The following is a 16,826-nucleotide window of genomic DNA, read 5'->3' as shown; positions in this document are numbered from 1 at the left end:
TATTCTCATGCGTAAATGGAGACCTCCAGATGTTTTGGTTGATGACGATTGGGCTATAAAACATCAAATTGTGGTTCCAAAGCCCTACCGTGCTGAAATATTGCGCCTGGCCCATGAAACGCCCTGGGCTGGTCATTTGGGAGTAAGGAAAACTTATCATAAAATTCTCAGTCACTTTTATTGGCCTAATCTCAGGCAGGATGTAGCACATTTCTGTAAAACTTGTCACACATGTCAATGGTAGGAAAGCCAAATCAGACCATTCCAAAGGCCCCTTTACAGCCAATTCCTGCATTTCAAGAACCATTTAGTAGGATACTAATAGACTGTGTTGGGCCCCTACCAAAAACAAGATCAGGAAATGAGTACATGCTGACAATAATGTGTACATCAACTCGGTTCCCAGAAGCCATACCACTGAGAAATATAAAGACAAAGACTATAGTGAGAGCTTTAGTCAAATTTTTCACTTTATTTGGCCTCCCTAAATGTGTCCAGTCCGATCAAGGCTCCAACTTTATGTCTGGTATTTTTCAACAAGTAATGGATCAGCTAGGCATTAAACAGTATAGGTCATCCGCCTATCATCCAGAAAGTCAGGGTGCTCTTGAGCGATTTCATCAAACTTTGAAAACATGATTAGGACCTACTGTTTTGACACAGAGAAGCAGTGGGATGAAGGAATTCATTTTCTGCTCTTTGCTGTTAGAGAGTCAATTCAGGAGTCTCTTGGTTTTAGCCCATTTGAGCTTGTATTTGGACATACAGTCCGTGGCCCACTTAAGCTCGTTAAAGAGAAATTCCTATCAGACGATGATGATTGTCTGAATATTTTGCAATATGTGTCAGATTTTCGTACAAAACTCTCTAAAGCATGTGAATTAGCCAGAGAAAATCTTGAGTCATCTCAGCAGTCAATGAAAACCAAATATGATAAAAGCACCTCAAAACGGAAGTTTGAACCAGGTCAAAAAGTTCTTGTTCTACTTCCGGTTCCTGGCAAACCACTCCATGCTCGTTACTTTGGGCCATACCTAATTGATAAGAAATTGAGTGATTTAAATTACATCATAATAACACCTGACAGGCGAAAACAAAAACAGCTATGTCACATAAATATGCTTAAGCCATATTTAGATAGGGATAATCCTACTAAGACAAAGCCTGTCAGTGCAGTCAGTTCAAACCATTATGAAGATAGTGATACTGAAACTGACTTGAGTGAAAATACTCTAAACTCAAAGCTGGGCTCGGTCAAGCTTCAGAACTCAGAAATCCTGGAGAAGCTGGAGTCTACAAAGTTGGCACACCTCCAGCCAGAACAACAACAACAGGTGAAAGAACTGCTCCACGAATATAAACACCTGTTTCAAGACATTCCAACAAGGACAAACGTCATCTATCACAACGAAGATGTCTGCGACAGTAATCGAGTGGAACAACATCGAGACAGACTGAATCCTGCGAAAGCGGAATATCTCCAGGAGGAAGCCAAGTATTTGCCGAACAATGACTTTATCGAACTCAATACAAATAACCGGACTTTGCCATGCATACTTTATGCCAAATTCAGTGCCATTTCAAGTTTTCCAATACCAAATTGCAAGAGGATAGTCATGGGACCGATCATCTTGTTTGCTATTTTTAACAAATTTAGCAAATTTAACAAATCCCAGAGAAACTAATCCCAGAGAAACTACTCTACAATTGAAAAAGAGTGTTTATCTTTGATATTAGCTTTACAGCATTTTGAAGTTTATGTTCTTCTTCAAATCAGCAATAGTGGTTTATATTGATCACAACCCTCTTGTTTTTCTGCAGAAATTTAAAGGCAAAAATCAGAGATTGCTAAGATGGAGTTTAATGTTACAGGAGTTTAATCTTGACATTAGACATATCAAAGGCAGAGACAATTTAATTGCAGACTGTCTCTCTCGTATTTAGATTTATTGTTGTTCACTTTCAAGAAATTTTAAGAAATTTTACTTTAGAGTAAAAAAAAAATCTTTTCAAGATTACATTTGAAAAAGAAAGATTTTTCTTTGAAAAATTTTCTTTTTTTTGAAGAGGGGTGTGTTATGTAGGTCATTTCCCCCACACTCATCATGACCTGAGTTCAATTAGTCTAGAACATTCTCAAGGTCACTGCCCTTAATGACCTCACAACCTTGAATTCAATTAGTCATGTTTGGAATGTTCTGGAAAGTTAATTAGTTGTGTAAGGGAGATAATTTTAGAACAGTAATTAGCATGTCAATAAAAGTTCTAGATTGTTCTTATATGCCTTTATAAAAGGGACGTGCACAGCTTCCAGTCAGACTTCGGGGATCGTGTCTCTTGTGTGTTACTAAACTCCAGCAGTAGTCATTCTCAAGACTTTCAAGACCTTCACTGCCAACGCTGGATTTATACTGTGGACTTTGTGCAGCTTCAAGCCTGCAAGGACTGTTCATTCATCCAACTGACTGTTACAACTCTGAGACTGGAGCTTTCGCCGTCCCAGCTGAGATAAGTAGTCTGTACACTTTTAAAGCTTGTACTCTATCCCTGACTTAGCAATTAGTTTTATTTTCGTAATAAATTTTGTTTAAACGTTAACTGCTGAGTTCACCCTTTTGTTCGTTTTCTCTGCACGTAACAAGTGTCGTCAACCATTTACTAGTAACTGAATATTTCCATCATAATTTAAAATAATGGCCAAAAGCATAACAAATTCCTTCAAAATTTTTACTGCAATCGAACATTGTAGGAGAAAATGACCAAACTATTGAAAATGGATTTCAAAGAACATGATTTTTTCATGAATGACCTTAACCTTCGTAAAAGAAAGAACAATAACAAAATTATTCTGATTCCCTTTTTAAAAAAGTAATACCTTGAAAAAGTTCTCTTTATTCGTTGCATTTCTGAGTAATATATAGACCATTACATCAGAGTTTGAAAAACTCTTTTGGGATTGATTACTTCCGTAACAAGACAATTATACCGATGTATTTCTTTTGGTCATATTACTATTAAGTAAAATTCCAACCTCGCTGTACAAACTGACGATTTTGCCAGGCATATCCTGGAACGGTAAAGATGTATGTGAATTAAAATCCACCCGTTTCTATAATACTGTTTGCCTAATATGTCGCATTCTAAATTTAGAAATGAGATATTAAAAAAAACATTCGATTTAATGATTTTCCACAAGGGTCGGGAGCTCCAATAATTATAGGCATTATATTTTAAGGTGCTAAAATACAAATATACTTCGTAGTATTTGATTCCAAGGCTAGTGCAGGTGTAGCAGGGAAAACTACTCCATTCAACACATCCATTTGGCTTGTTCATTGTACACTACTTTTGACAGTGCGTACACGTCCTTATGTAAATTCGTACAATAGTCACTGTTTTCATCAGCTTCGCATTTGGCATTTGCCGCTTTATGAATCGATCGAAATTCCTCCAGGTCGGCTTCGAAGTCACCGTCATAATTTTTAACTTTTTCCCAGAAGGTTCTGTTGAAAAAGTTATAAAGCCTTATGTCTGCCCGAGACACTTTTGTAATAATGTCCTGCATTGCGTCAGTGGTCGGTGGTTGATAATTTTGATGCACCTTGCAAGAGTGATAGACCATATCGTCAAAGTCCCAACACATTAGTTTTTTCAGTAAAACGAGTGACTCATCCATATACTCCATTATCATCACCAAATCGATCTCATCGTCGAACCGGCGGAAGTCTTCTAATGCAGACGACTTGTTCTCGGCGATATTGAGACCAAACCGAAAGTGGAAGGAATTTGTCTCAGTCCGCAGTTGCTCATCCTTCATCGCCGTTTTCTCGATATCCTTGAGATAAATCGCAAAAGGGTCAGGTGACATGGACAGATTCAGATGTCGCCTGTGGAAGTAGAATTTGGATTTAAGATGTGTGTACGGAGATCGGATAATTGTCATATATGTGGCATCGTGGACGATTCTATTCAGTTCAGCTCGGTTGTAAGTCTGGATGTGTTGACACAAGTAATCATACCCTGGGAAATCACTGCAGTTGTAGTACACGATACCCAGTCTGTCCTTCTCTTTATCCATTTTAATAACGCAACCGTGAGTCCACCTTGGTTTCAAGGCAGCCACCAGGTTGTTCTTCATCCCGTACCGGAACAGGATTGAGGAAACTGTACTGCCGCCGGTCTTTTCAGGTTTGATGAACACAAAGTTATTCACTGGTCGGCAGCTTTCTGACTCCTTTCTGTCGTTGTGTCGTGGGGAGTGTACCCCTAGTTGCTCTTCCTTGTCTAACTCTCCCATGTTTATGACTGTATCACTGTGGGTGGAATAATATACCAATCTATAGGAACATTACCCTTTAAAGGGAAGACAAACATTGCCAGGACTACATTCCTATAGTCTTGCCTACAGTTTCCCCATCTGTCCACCTAAGATACGTTTATTTATGAACTGGTTTTACAATGAACTTGACCTATCAGAAAGGCAAATGCATGTCGACCAATACATTTGCAAAAAATTCACTCTCCTTCGGCAAGGCTAAATCTATTCCAGAATATTGCAATAACCACTTTTTCTCGATTATAAAACTGATTAATACTTTTAAATAGTATATCAATTGGTGTATGACCAAACTAAAAACGAAATCGTGTAATTACTGGTGCTTCAAATATTTGACGACCTACATGGAGGAAAATACTCATCGGAGGACATATAACCTCGTACTAAAAAGTATGCGATATATCACCTGTCTATCATCGCAACTGAGTTGCTATTTGCACTTGTCCACATATCAGTTATACTCTACGAAGCACAAGAGGCCCCAAAATTATTATATATTGTCCTGGGGGTTCAAGTAAAACCAATCGTATACTATAACTGTTAGATTCGACTATGTTCATACATCATTGCTAATTTGTATAGGGCTCTGCCCTTGGTGTCGCACCAGGGGTTAAGATTAGAAATGTTATTTTTATTGATTCATGATTAGTAATGGTAAAGGATGAAATAGAATTTATTGTTACTATATGTTGCTATATACGTTTGTACGACAACTATGCCCAATTTACCCTCTGGTGAAAACAGTTCACGTACACCCTGCAGGTATAGATTTTCAGTAATGTGTAAAAATGTTGGACAAAAATTGGCAATTTTTACCATGATAACTACCTATATTGTGTTTAACAAGGGACGTATTGAGCCATGATTATCGATGCAATATAACTGCACTGCCAAACTTCCACTTGCAGGCTGAAAACAAGTTTAGGGGCCGCAATACTAGATACTTGGATAGATTATAGGTAACGTCAAAAAATTTGCTGCTGTTGACAAAACTATAATATAATTTAATCTTAGCTATGCAGAGGTGCGTCAGTGTACCCTCATAAAATATCCCAAGCTGCGATATTCACGACGAAAACAAAGTCAAAGTATGGCCGTGTACCCTCATAAACTATCTATCCCATTGCAGCTGCGATATTCAAGGCGAAAGAAGTCACGGTTTGGCCAGTCGGAAGCAGAAAACACGAATAGTCTTTCAAACCGGTATCACAAAAGTTGCACAGTATATGAAACTGAAGGCAAGCGAAGTCTCTCACCTCAGTCCAACGATATCTTTCTGGGTGGTCAGGTAGAAGATGCAGAAACCAAAAACGAAGAACATAAGCCAAACCAGGACGTTGTAGCGACCACATCCTGAGCATAGTCTAGTCACTGAAAGAGTTCCAAAAATCCGGGTCATATCAAGATCAAAAAGCAGGCGTGTACTTATAAAGTAAACATTATCCTCCATTAGACACTCCAATGTATATGTATACATTGTTTACATTTACACACAGTTAAACATATATGTGTATACGTATACACACACACACCACAACACACACACACACACACACAACACACACACATATATATATATATATATATATATATATATATATATATATATATATATATATATATATATATATATATAAATTATACATCTACAATCGAGTACATTTCAATTTAGCGTGCGCTTTTAATAGGCTGTACGGAACGCCCGTTCCGTAACACTTACGGTTTCAAGGCGCCCCATCCTCTGCGACTGTATCTGCGCGTTAACAAATTGGGTTAAGTTTTGTTTCAAATTGGGTTAGTGTTACAAATAGGGTTGATTTTTTTTACAAATAGGGTTATTGTTATTTCTCTCAGAAAACTAGATTTTTTCACATTTTTCACATTGGTGAAAGTTGCCCCAAAATAAACTTTTGGTATACATCTGCACAACTTGATTATCTCTTACGAGTAATCCTATTATCCTTAGATAGGAACCTGCACAACGAAATTTTATCTGACGAGCGGTTTCCGAAAAAATTAGTACCGACGAGAAAAAAACAACGAAATTGCCACAAAAAATACAAATATGCATATTTCATCAAAATTTAAACAAATACGGTCAAGTTTTTATGAAAATTAGGTTTTGTTACAAATTGGGTTAGTGTTACAAATAGGGTTAACTTTTGTTACAAATTGGGTTTGTGTTATAAATAGGGTTGATTGTTAGAAATAGGGGTGATACAGAATAAGTCCTAGGAATCAAACTTGCAGCATGGGGCTGTAGCGAAGACATGAACTGTAGAACTGTAGCCTGAACTCTGCAGTGCAGCACTGTCGAATCCGATGTTTTTTCTTTGTGTAAAATCCTGTTTCCTTTTTGTAGAACTCCTTTATATACACTGTGTTGTAACTTTCGCCGAAGACTGAACATGGGTAATGGTGTCACTTGTTCATTTTGACATAGATTGTGAACTAATTAAGGGTTTCCAGAGGTTTGTTTACATAAGCAGATTACAGTGTGTAAAATATGATTTATTAATCATTATCATAATTTATTAAGAAATATGATTATAATAACATTGGGGTTTCCAGAAGGTATTTACACAAAATAGACGACATTGATTGTGAAAAGGCAAGATTTTATTATTCTCTAACATTCATATTAATAATTTATCAATATTCATGATTCATTTTTCATCATGATTGGAAAATCAACAGAAATGATGTCTAATTAGCCTGTGTAGTGGAAGGTTTAAATATTACATCAATTAAACGTTTTAATCTCTGAAAGTTGGTGTAATAATGGCAAATTTGGTAAAAATAAATAATTCCATTTAATCACACTTGTTTTCATTAAAATTAGAGTCTTTACTGTTCAAGGTTTTACTTTTGTATTATTGAACAATGAGAATGTCAAAATTTTATTCCCCAAATGAAATTGCAATGAATGGTTTTACATATTGATTTCAAGTGATTTTCGTGAAGAAAATAGTGACTATCATCGTACATTTGTGGTGATTATTCTAATATGCTAGAATTCGAAAATCCTGTCATTTGCTCTCTTGCCTGATCTTGTGTACACGTTTGTTTCACTGTCATCGGCGTCATATGACCCAACCTCTTCTTTGAACTAGCCTATATCAGAGTCGGAGCTATCTCTGTCACTGCACTGACTGCTGGTATGTAGTGCAAGAGACACAGCCCGTAGGCAGTAGCAGGGCAGTCGCTGTATTAACTTTGATAATTTTTACAATATTTTTGTTCAGTTTATACAACTGGGTTCTTGTTTCAAACCTACAGCATGTATGTGTAATGTGCATTGTATCATTGACAAAAGACTTGCTGGCTAGACTCTAAATCTGTTATCACCAACACTATTTGCATATACACGCTGTGTTGACAAACTAAATATTATGTGTTTAAGCATGCTGCAGGGTGACAGTATGGAACTATTTGATACAATGCATGAAAACATAGAAAAAAATATCAACGGTTGCACCTGCTGCCCCATAACAAGGCCTACTTGTTGTTTTTCTTATGAATAGTTAATGACATTAATACATTTTAGATTGTTTTGAAATAAAAGTTATGAAATGCTACTAAATGGTTCTAGAATTTGTTTAATTATAGATAACATTAGAACCATCCGATGACATAAAATTTAATCATTTTTCATTGAATTTCATTTCATAGGTAACCAAAAATGTTAACGCCCCCCCCCCCTCCCTACACAGAACAAACCTTTCAAGTCCGAACAAGTATTTTATCCTTTAGGACACCAAGCCAAAGTAACTCGATCACGTGACCAAGTGAAAACCATATCCGCAACGTAGATAAAAACAGTTAATATAAATATGAGACAAGGAATGACTGAATAAGAGGAAATCTTTATGTAAAAGTCAAAAACAAAAAAAATGCTAAGCGAGCATTGGTGGCGCCTGCAAACAACCTTTGACCAGAGTGCAATCTTTTGTTCGAAGGTCACGTGACAATACGAATGGCCGATTTGGAATACAACCATGGGTTTTATTAACATGAATGAAAGTTTTACTAACACAAAAAATTTTATTAATATAAAAGAAGATATTTATAATAAAAATTATGCACTTTAATAAGAGAAAAGGGAGTTGGACAAGCACAAACAGGTGTGGCACGTGACCAACACGATAGGTTTTACAAACATGAACGAACGTTGTTCAAAAAGAAAATAGGCTTTTACAAAAAGAAAATTTTTACCAAAAGAAAATAGGTTTTTACAAGACGAAAATTTTTATAACATGAAAAGATAATTTTTGCTAAGACAAGAAAATGGTATTTACAAAAAGAAAATGTTTTTAATTTTCAAAAGAAATGTTTTTATACAAAGAAAATGGATTTTTCAAAAACAAAATTAGGTTTTTAAAAAAAATTATTTCACAGAAAGATAATGTTTTTTTACAAAAAGACACTTTTTCCACCCAAAAATTTTTTTTAAGGAGAAAATAAGATTTTTTCAAGAATATTGCAACGTTTAGCTTGCCATAGTCGAGTAAGAAGTTTGGATATGTGTCACTGCATACATCAAAGTCCGTAACACGTAAACATTGACGACCAGATCGGGATTGATGAGTTGACACCGGCGGAGACCGGCGATGGCAGCGTTGTGCCCACAAGCATGCAAAGAGGTTCGCTATGTGTCATCGAACGGAATCTTTCGGTCTCACTAAGGTCGTAAACATTTGATATTTTTAAAAGCCACGGCATCTCTCAGAATGAAAACTACTGTTTCGATCATATTTCCATTTACTTCATATATTTGTAAGTATTATAAATAACTGTAAATACAAGAACTATTTTTCGCTGGCGCCGTGAAAGGGGTATATATATATATATATATATATATATATATATATATATATATATATATATATATATATATTATATATATATATGAGTGTGTGTGTGTGTGTGTGTGTATTAAATAAACGAGCAAAGAAAACAGATTCTTCGAAGAAAGCCGCACCAGTGTTGGAATTACGTTTCCAAAAATTTCACGCACTGGTGTAAGACCGTCTAATATTTATGGAAACAGGAACATGATGATGTAGTTGACTTTGTATTTTTAAGGGTGGAACTAAACGGTATATTGATTTCTCTTCTTGTAAGGCATTTTGACGCAAAGATAAACAATGCTGTTGTCTTTCTCAAGCATCACTAAAATCTGCCATAGAACATATCATAGTAGAAAGTTATTTCCAGATCGGCAACAGAATGCTTTTACAAGACATTTCTATGGGTATTGACCCAGCGCCATTCTGGGCAAATTTATACTTACACTGACATGAGTGTAGATTCAGGTCAAAACTCATTCATACCGATATAGCTCGTGCTCGGATATTTCATGGATGCGCACGATTCATCGATGACACATGTCTCCTAAAGGATAGTGGAAAGTTTTCTAGATCATATGAGCAAATTTATCCTGCAGAGCTCAAGTTGAAACATGCTACATTTCTTGAATTTGATATATCCATAGTGGATGGAATATTTGTCTATAAACTCTTTGACAAGAGCAACGATTGTAAGTTTTTCATAGTAAGAATGTCAGATCGCGAAAGTAACACCCCTTCATACATCTTTTATGGCACTGTATTGTCAGAATATCTCCGCATTGCTCGTGCGATACTTCTAGTGGAAGACTTTCTTCCGAAAGTTGCCAGCCTGTGAAACAGGATGCTGTCTTAAGGAGGAGAACAACATAAAATCATCAGACAGTTTCATAAAGCTATGTCAAGCTCTCCTATAACACCTGGACATCATACATAACATCAGACTCCAAATAACTTAAGATGTGGTGGTACCTGATCAGTACTGCTTGGGGAGCCAAGGCAGTTGACTGTATTATTTTCAAATCCCCGAAACAGTCACCTTGGTAAAAACTGATGAACACTTATGGAGCTTTTGATCATTTTTATTATTAGCTACATGATAATTGTTGTAAACTAATCTTGCTATCTTCATCATTCATCTGACACCATCTTTGAGAACAACAATGATCACTCTTTGCGTTTGCACGACGTTACTATACACCATTGCAGTACTTATTTCTCTCTGAGTGAATTTAAACTATATGACTACTTCTGATCGCGTCGAAGCTTTAATGAATAGCTAGAAGTGGTATCTTGTGTCTCAATTTTTAACTCAGGGTGTAAATTGTAAACTCTCATTTACAACCCTTGGCAGGGTCTATTTTGTCTTTACACAAGCAGAATTTCTGACTGCATCAAATAATCTTAATCAATAGTAAGGTGGTCACGGGTGTATATACGTCTACGTCTACACTTCAGCTACATATGTCGTGGGAATGTACACTACTCAACAACAGCTGTACTGAATTGAACACTGTAGCTACAAATGTTGTGGCAGTGTACACTAGTCAGCTAGTCAACAAGAGCAGTTGTGTGTTGTATGTATATATATATATATATATATATATATATATATATATATATATATATATATATATATATATATATATATGAGATCTATGGCGCATGTAAACGCCAAATAACATCAATATGATTATAACAAATAAATAATATTATGCATGTCATATAATACAACAAGGCTCCATCATGATAGGCATTGTAAAAAATCATGAACCTACCGCTGAACAACTTTATTCTCATGGCTTGTGGAGATTCTTATGGTTCGCGGCAGATTTCCGACTGGTTCTGTTCTCCTCTTCTCTCTGCACAACACCATCAATACTATGTTAAACAAATCCCATGGTCATTCTAACGAACACACTAGAAAGGTTGCACATTTACTATTTTTCAGCATCAACATTATAATCGCCGAAGATGCAAAGAATCCAGAATTTTTTAGGTTTAACATGAAGAACATTGCAATCTACGGCAAAATGTTGCAGTGAGTACAAGTTGGAACACATCTAAAAGAAGCTTATTTATAAAGCAACTTCGGACGATTTTTCCCCGTATGACGTGTTTGTCTGTCGCGGCTGCCTCTCAGTGAGCATAAAATCGGATTATCTGATTATATGGTAAAACATGGCATAATGATTTTTCAAAGGAATGTTTCTCATCCAAGATGCAAAGGAAACCCCCTCATATTATATTATAAGTTTAGTAAGATAGCAATAGTTTACTCGAAGGATTAAGGGGTTTATATTTTGGGTAAAAAACTATCAATTTTCGTATCAATGAAAAAAATAATTTGAGTCAAAAACCTGATAACTTTTTCGGAAATGTAATATTTCACTTGAAACAAGAGTATATGTAGACACGGGAAAAAACGACTATTTCATTTTGCATTATCTATCCTTATTCTAAAATGCCATGAGTTGAAAAATTTAAACTCATAAAAAGTGATTAAAAACATGACAAGTAAAATTAAAATGCCTCTCATTTAAAATGTAAGAACTTTATTGCCAAAAAAAATAACATAATGTGAAAATTTTAGAAAATGTGACACAGCCAGTGGGAGAAAAGAGAAGCCGGGAAATCTGATGATTTGCATATATTTGCATAAATTAACACTTCTTTATCACGCAACTCACGACTGCTTGACAAGCTAGACGGTGAACCAAACAAATATAACGAATTAATTAAAATTGAATTTAAATATTTGCAAAAAAATGATTTGAGCAAAATACGCTGTGTTGGGTGCAGTGCCCCCTTGAAGGGTTTAATTTTATGTCTACAGAACTGACGCAACTGTATGTCAGAATGTACAACCGGTGATTCCGCATTGCGGCTGACGACCGATTTCTTTACTCAAGAGAGAAATCGCTTTTAAGTGCAATTCATTTATCTTCATTTCAGACGTCGACATTTGACAGCGTTGGTATGCGGATGGCGAGATATGGACAGAGAGTTGTCGTTTTGTTTGAGTTCGTGCGTTGGGTGCAGTGCCCCCTCAAAGGGTTTAATTGTATGTCAACAGAACTTAGGTAACTGTATTCCTGATTGTAAAGTCTGTGATTCCGCATTGCAGCTGACGGTCGATTTCTTTACCCCAAGAGAGAAATCGCTTTTAAGTGCAATTCATTTATCTTCATTTCTGACGTCGAAAATGACAGCGTTGGTATGCGGATGGCGAGATATGGACAGAGAGTTGTCGTTTTGTTTGAGTCAGCGCGTTGGTTGCCCCCTTAAATTGTATGTCAACAGAACTAACGCAATTGTATTCAAGATTGTAAAATCTGTGATTCCGCATTGCAGCTGACGGCCGATTTCTTTTACCCAAAAAAGGAAATCGCTTTTAAGTGCAATTCATTTATCGCCATATCTGACGTCGACATTTGACAGCGTTGGTATGCGGATGGCGAGATATGGACAGAGAGGCGTTGGATCGTTTTGTTTGAGTCTGCGCAATTCACGGTACTCGACGTGTCAACAAGTAAGACCATCCCGGACATTCAAAAGTAACCACCAAAATTTAGCACAACGTTGATTTTTATATAAAACCGTCCACTTGTTTTGATGACTGAGGTACATTTTCCCTTGCCTATTCTTGTAATCTCAACCTTTTTATGTTTGCGTTTTCATTTTTATCTGGACAGTGTAATGAAAAATTGAACTTGTAAGATCATGATGCCTGTGCCGAATATTTGGATAAAAAAATAGCCTCTCCGACTAACGTGTAATGAAAATTGCGGTTTACCTGAGAAACATTTTCGACCCATTTTAAAAATTACCTGGCAGGTAATTTCACCGTCACCACTTTCGAACCAACTTAAACACAACATGAGGACAAACACCACGGTACAGTCTGACGTTTGCCAATATGAGTCAACCGTTTTCACTACTAAGATGGATCTTGTCTTTTGTGCATCAAAGCAAAAATGTTTAACGCAGAGCCTACAAATAACGTGCAGAACGAAACTAAGGACGCTGAAGATTCTAAAATTCGATAGTTTAATGAATATTCGCCTTTAATTTTTATATTTTAATCTTTTTAGCCAATCTTGTGCGGATGTTTCCGTGACGAAAGTACCAGGCGCCAAATGTAAAAAAATTAATTTACACAATCACCCTTATTTCAGAGATAGGACAGCTAGGAAATGTATATAGAGAGGAATTTTATATATATATATATATATATATATATATATATTATATATATATATATATATATATATATATATATATATATATATAGATATATATATAGATAGATAGATATATATATAGATATAGATATATATATATATATATATATATATATATATATATATATATATATATATATATATATATATATATATATATATATATATATATATATATATATATATAGACAGACAGACAGACAGACAGACAGACAGACAGCCTGGACTTGGATAACATTGCGTCAACGGAATGAAGAGATTGCGCCAGTTTTCGCATGCCTAGACTTTTCAGGTAGAACCTTCACAGTCACAGACTTAGCTGAAAGCGTCCTGCAGACATTATATTTATCTTTGATTTTGCAAAATGCCGAACTCAACCCTCAACGATTGTTACAACGAACTCACAAAAGTCAGGGATAAAACTAATATTGAATAAAGTCCGTAAAGTTTGACACCACTACGCATTATTTGATTGAGTAGATTCGGATAGCCCACGCCCCTACCCCTCACCAAAGATTACAGGCCTGATGTTGTATGTACCATCGGCATAATCCCTTAGCTTAGGCAGTATAGCACGACTAGAGAAAGTGTGGGTAAATCGACTATGAAATGAATGAAAATTTATTCACTTGTGACGAACTTCGTATGCAGAAAATACTTTATTTGCCATGGAGATTAATGTTTAATCGGGTTTCGAATTGAGCAGCACAATGTGGGGTATTTCTTTTCGGCAGTGTAGCAAAATGGTTTTGCTTTGAGCAGAATCCGACGTCGTATTTGCTTACCACGCTGTTCTAGCGAGGGTCCTGCCCTTTGTGCATCAAAGCAAAACTGTTTAACGCACGCAGAGCCTACAAATAATGTGCAGAGCGAAACTGAGGACGCTGAAGATTCTGAAATTCGATAGTTAAATGAATATTCGCCTTTAATTTTTATATTTTAATCCTTTTGCCAATCTCATGCGGATGTTACCATGACGAAAAGTTGCGAGGCAAACTGCGTAAGTTCACATTTTCACCGTGTCTGACTCTCGTTAGACAATGTGGATAGCCAGTCGTCATCAAAAGTGTCGCATTTTTATAAAGCCCCGGCTAAACTTCAATATCCCAGTCGTTTGGGTAAGGTATGAAGAAATGGCATGTACGGGGATAAGTTTAACACAGTATAAAGTGAGTACCACATCGAGTAGAAACATTATTCGAAAGAGGTAAAGTCAACATTTCTTATCGATTTTGCTACTATTTCCCACAAGTCATGATAAATTTACTTAATGGATTTTTTTCCTCAGGGGAAGTAAACGAACAGACGAATGAACCCAGAAAGGTTCAAAGTTTGATGCAGACACAGATACAGAGATAAGCGGTAAGTTAATCAAGTCAAAGAACAAGAACATAAAGACAAAGTAATGAAAATGTATAAATCTGAGTCTATGTCAGCAAATAGAAAGGCATCAAATATTCCCGGATATAATGAAAAAAGACAAATATTCATGATCGGGATAGAAAAAACACGAAAATGGAGATTAGTCATAATCTTACCTGTCTAATAAAGCTGTCTACGCACTGGCGCTTTTACCGGTCATGATACACACTGAATCGAGTAGCTACAATCAACAGAACGTTGGGGGCGTCACGTTCTGCCAATACCACAGAGTAACATAAACAGAGTGGCAACACTTGCATGCCTTTTGTTCCATGGTCGTCTCGGTAGACTATTGGCTTTTCATATTAAAATGAGCTTAAAAGGTGTTAAACTTTTTGGAGGCTTGGTTTGTGGTTGATAATTACACGAGATTATGCGAAACATACGACGAGATGGCATCGTACTGCCAGTCGCGTAGCAAACCATAGTTACTTTGTGAGCTCTCAGGCCAGAAACACTGCCTCACGCCAATCAAAACATAACACGCCAGCAGTTTCATAAACATGTCATTTCTTGGCGCACGTGTAAAAGACGGTATGACTGACCGTAAACCATTGAGTAAAAACCAGACAGTATCGATAAAAGACTTTCAAATTTGTTCAAACACACTCATTATATATTCATAAAAATATTAGAGGAATTTTTAAAACGGTAAAACCCACTTTCCTGAAGCTCAAAACACTCCCGTTTTCGCCAGCACATCAATTCCGATCAGCACCACACGACAACAACAACACAAGCTTTGTCGAACATACTTTCGCTTAACAATTGGTGAAAATCCGAAAATTACCGAAGGGTGCATGGTCGGCACTCTTCGGAAAAGAGAGCCAAGAGCTTCGTGAGGCGAGGCAAACATGGATTGCTTACGTAACCGCTTCACGCCTTAAACAATAGCTGTTGCCACTCTGTCTGATATTACTCTGTGCAAATACTAAGGACCTGTCGCACTTTTATAGTTCATGGTATTGTTAGCATGTAACTGTCGGTGGCGACAAAGGCTATCAAATTTCCGGGATTTTTTTTCTGCAAGTACCGGAATCCCACAGGCCTGCTTTCAAACGTCGTCAGGGTCGCGCAAGGTGCTATCCCCTAAATAAAGTGACCTCGAACTAAGTACCAAACCATGGTTCTTTTTTGCCCTGGCCGTGAACATGATCTCAAAGTTTAAATGTTCATAAAAGTATCAGCCTGAGAGTACTTTACGGCGTGGCGTTGGATTCCCGATTATTCCATGATGGCGCTTTTCTCACCCGACTCAAAACAAAACCATTCTGTTAAACTGCTTGGAAGAAATGCCGCACATTAGTAATGCACATTTCGAGCCCCGATTAAACGCCTGCAGGTAGATGAGACGAGCAAAGGCACTGTTTAGTTAACCACTATCCAATGTTAAGTAGTCTTCAGTTTGAAACGTTGTTTTCAAGTTACAGTACAAAAGAAGTTTGTTCTTGCAGCAGATGTCTGAAAACCAGTTTTGTTTGAAAAAATCACTCGCTCTTGTCATGAAATTGTAAAGAAAGAGATCAAAATCCCCAGGACCTTGCCAGAGCCAAAAGTGTCGAAAACCGTGTTCATACCATAAACATTTGACATGAGTTGCCACGATTCTTTTCCGTTTTATCAAGTGTCACGGCAAACTCATAAGCATGTTTTGCTAGACTATTTGTGGGCACTTTTGATAACTTAAACAAGTATAAAGTTTGACGCCCATAAAAGCTTTACAATACTTTAGCTGTACTCATTTGACAACTTGATACCTCTTCTGATAGCCCCATATTTCAGCTCCATATGGTAGAACTGGCAATATCATTGAATCGAAAAGTTTAAAATACTCTTTAAAAGATAAAGGTGCCAGTGGTTTTTAACCATACGAAAGATATATAGCTTGTCAGGCTTGGTCTGAGAGTGTGACAACAGCTTCACTCCAGATATTTCTGCTTGATATCATTAAACCTATATATTTGTAGTAACGGACAT

General features: G+C 36.5%; 1 protein-coding gene across 1 annotated transcript; it reads right to left on the bottom strand.

Moving 5' to 3' along the window:
• Nucleotides 1–2,634: 2,634 nt before the first annotated feature.
• LOC139133251 (galactosylceramide sulfotransferase-like) lies at nucleotides 2,635–15,024 on the bottom strand. Its single transcript, XM_070699763.1, has 4 exons — nucleotides 14,966–15,024; nucleotides 10,962–11,045; nucleotides 5,593–5,707; nucleotides 2,635–4,313 (listed from the first exon to the last, which is right to left on the bottom strand). Exons 2-4 carry the CDS (start codon nucleotides 10,981–10,983, stop codon nucleotides 3,311–3,313), a joined length of 1,140 nt encoding a protein of 379 aa, XP_070555864.1. The 5' UTR covers nucleotides 10,984–11,045; nucleotides 14,966–15,024; the 3' UTR covers nucleotides 2,635–3,310.
• Nucleotides 15,025–16,826: the final 1,802 nt, after the last annotated feature.

The sequence above is a fragment of the Ptychodera flava genome, chromosome 5 (assembly GCF_041260155.1).
Source record: "Ptychodera flava strain L36383 chromosome 5, AS_Pfla_20210202, whole genome shotgun sequence".
Classification (NCBI taxonomy): Eukaryota; Metazoa; Hemichordata; class Enteropneusta; family Ptychoderidae; genus Ptychodera; species Ptychodera flava.
Note: the sequence above shows the minus strand (reverse complement) of the source record. Positions and strands in the feature narration are given on the sequence as shown.

What these genes read in the sequence shown, in the direction of transcription:
- LOC139133251 (XM_070699763.1), bottom strand. Translation starts at nt 10,983, where the DNA reads ATGAGAATAAAGTTGTTCAGCG. An exon ending in GAGAATAAAGTTGTTCAGCG is followed by an intron (nt 5,708 to 10,961) that starts GTAGGTTCATGA and finishes GAACTCTTTCAG; the next exon opens with TGACTAGACTATGCTCAGGA. An exon ending in AAAGATATCGTTGGACTGAG is followed by an intron (nt 4,314 to 5,592) that starts GTGAGAGACTTC and finishes TTCCACCCACAG; the next exon opens with TGATACAGTCATAAACATGG.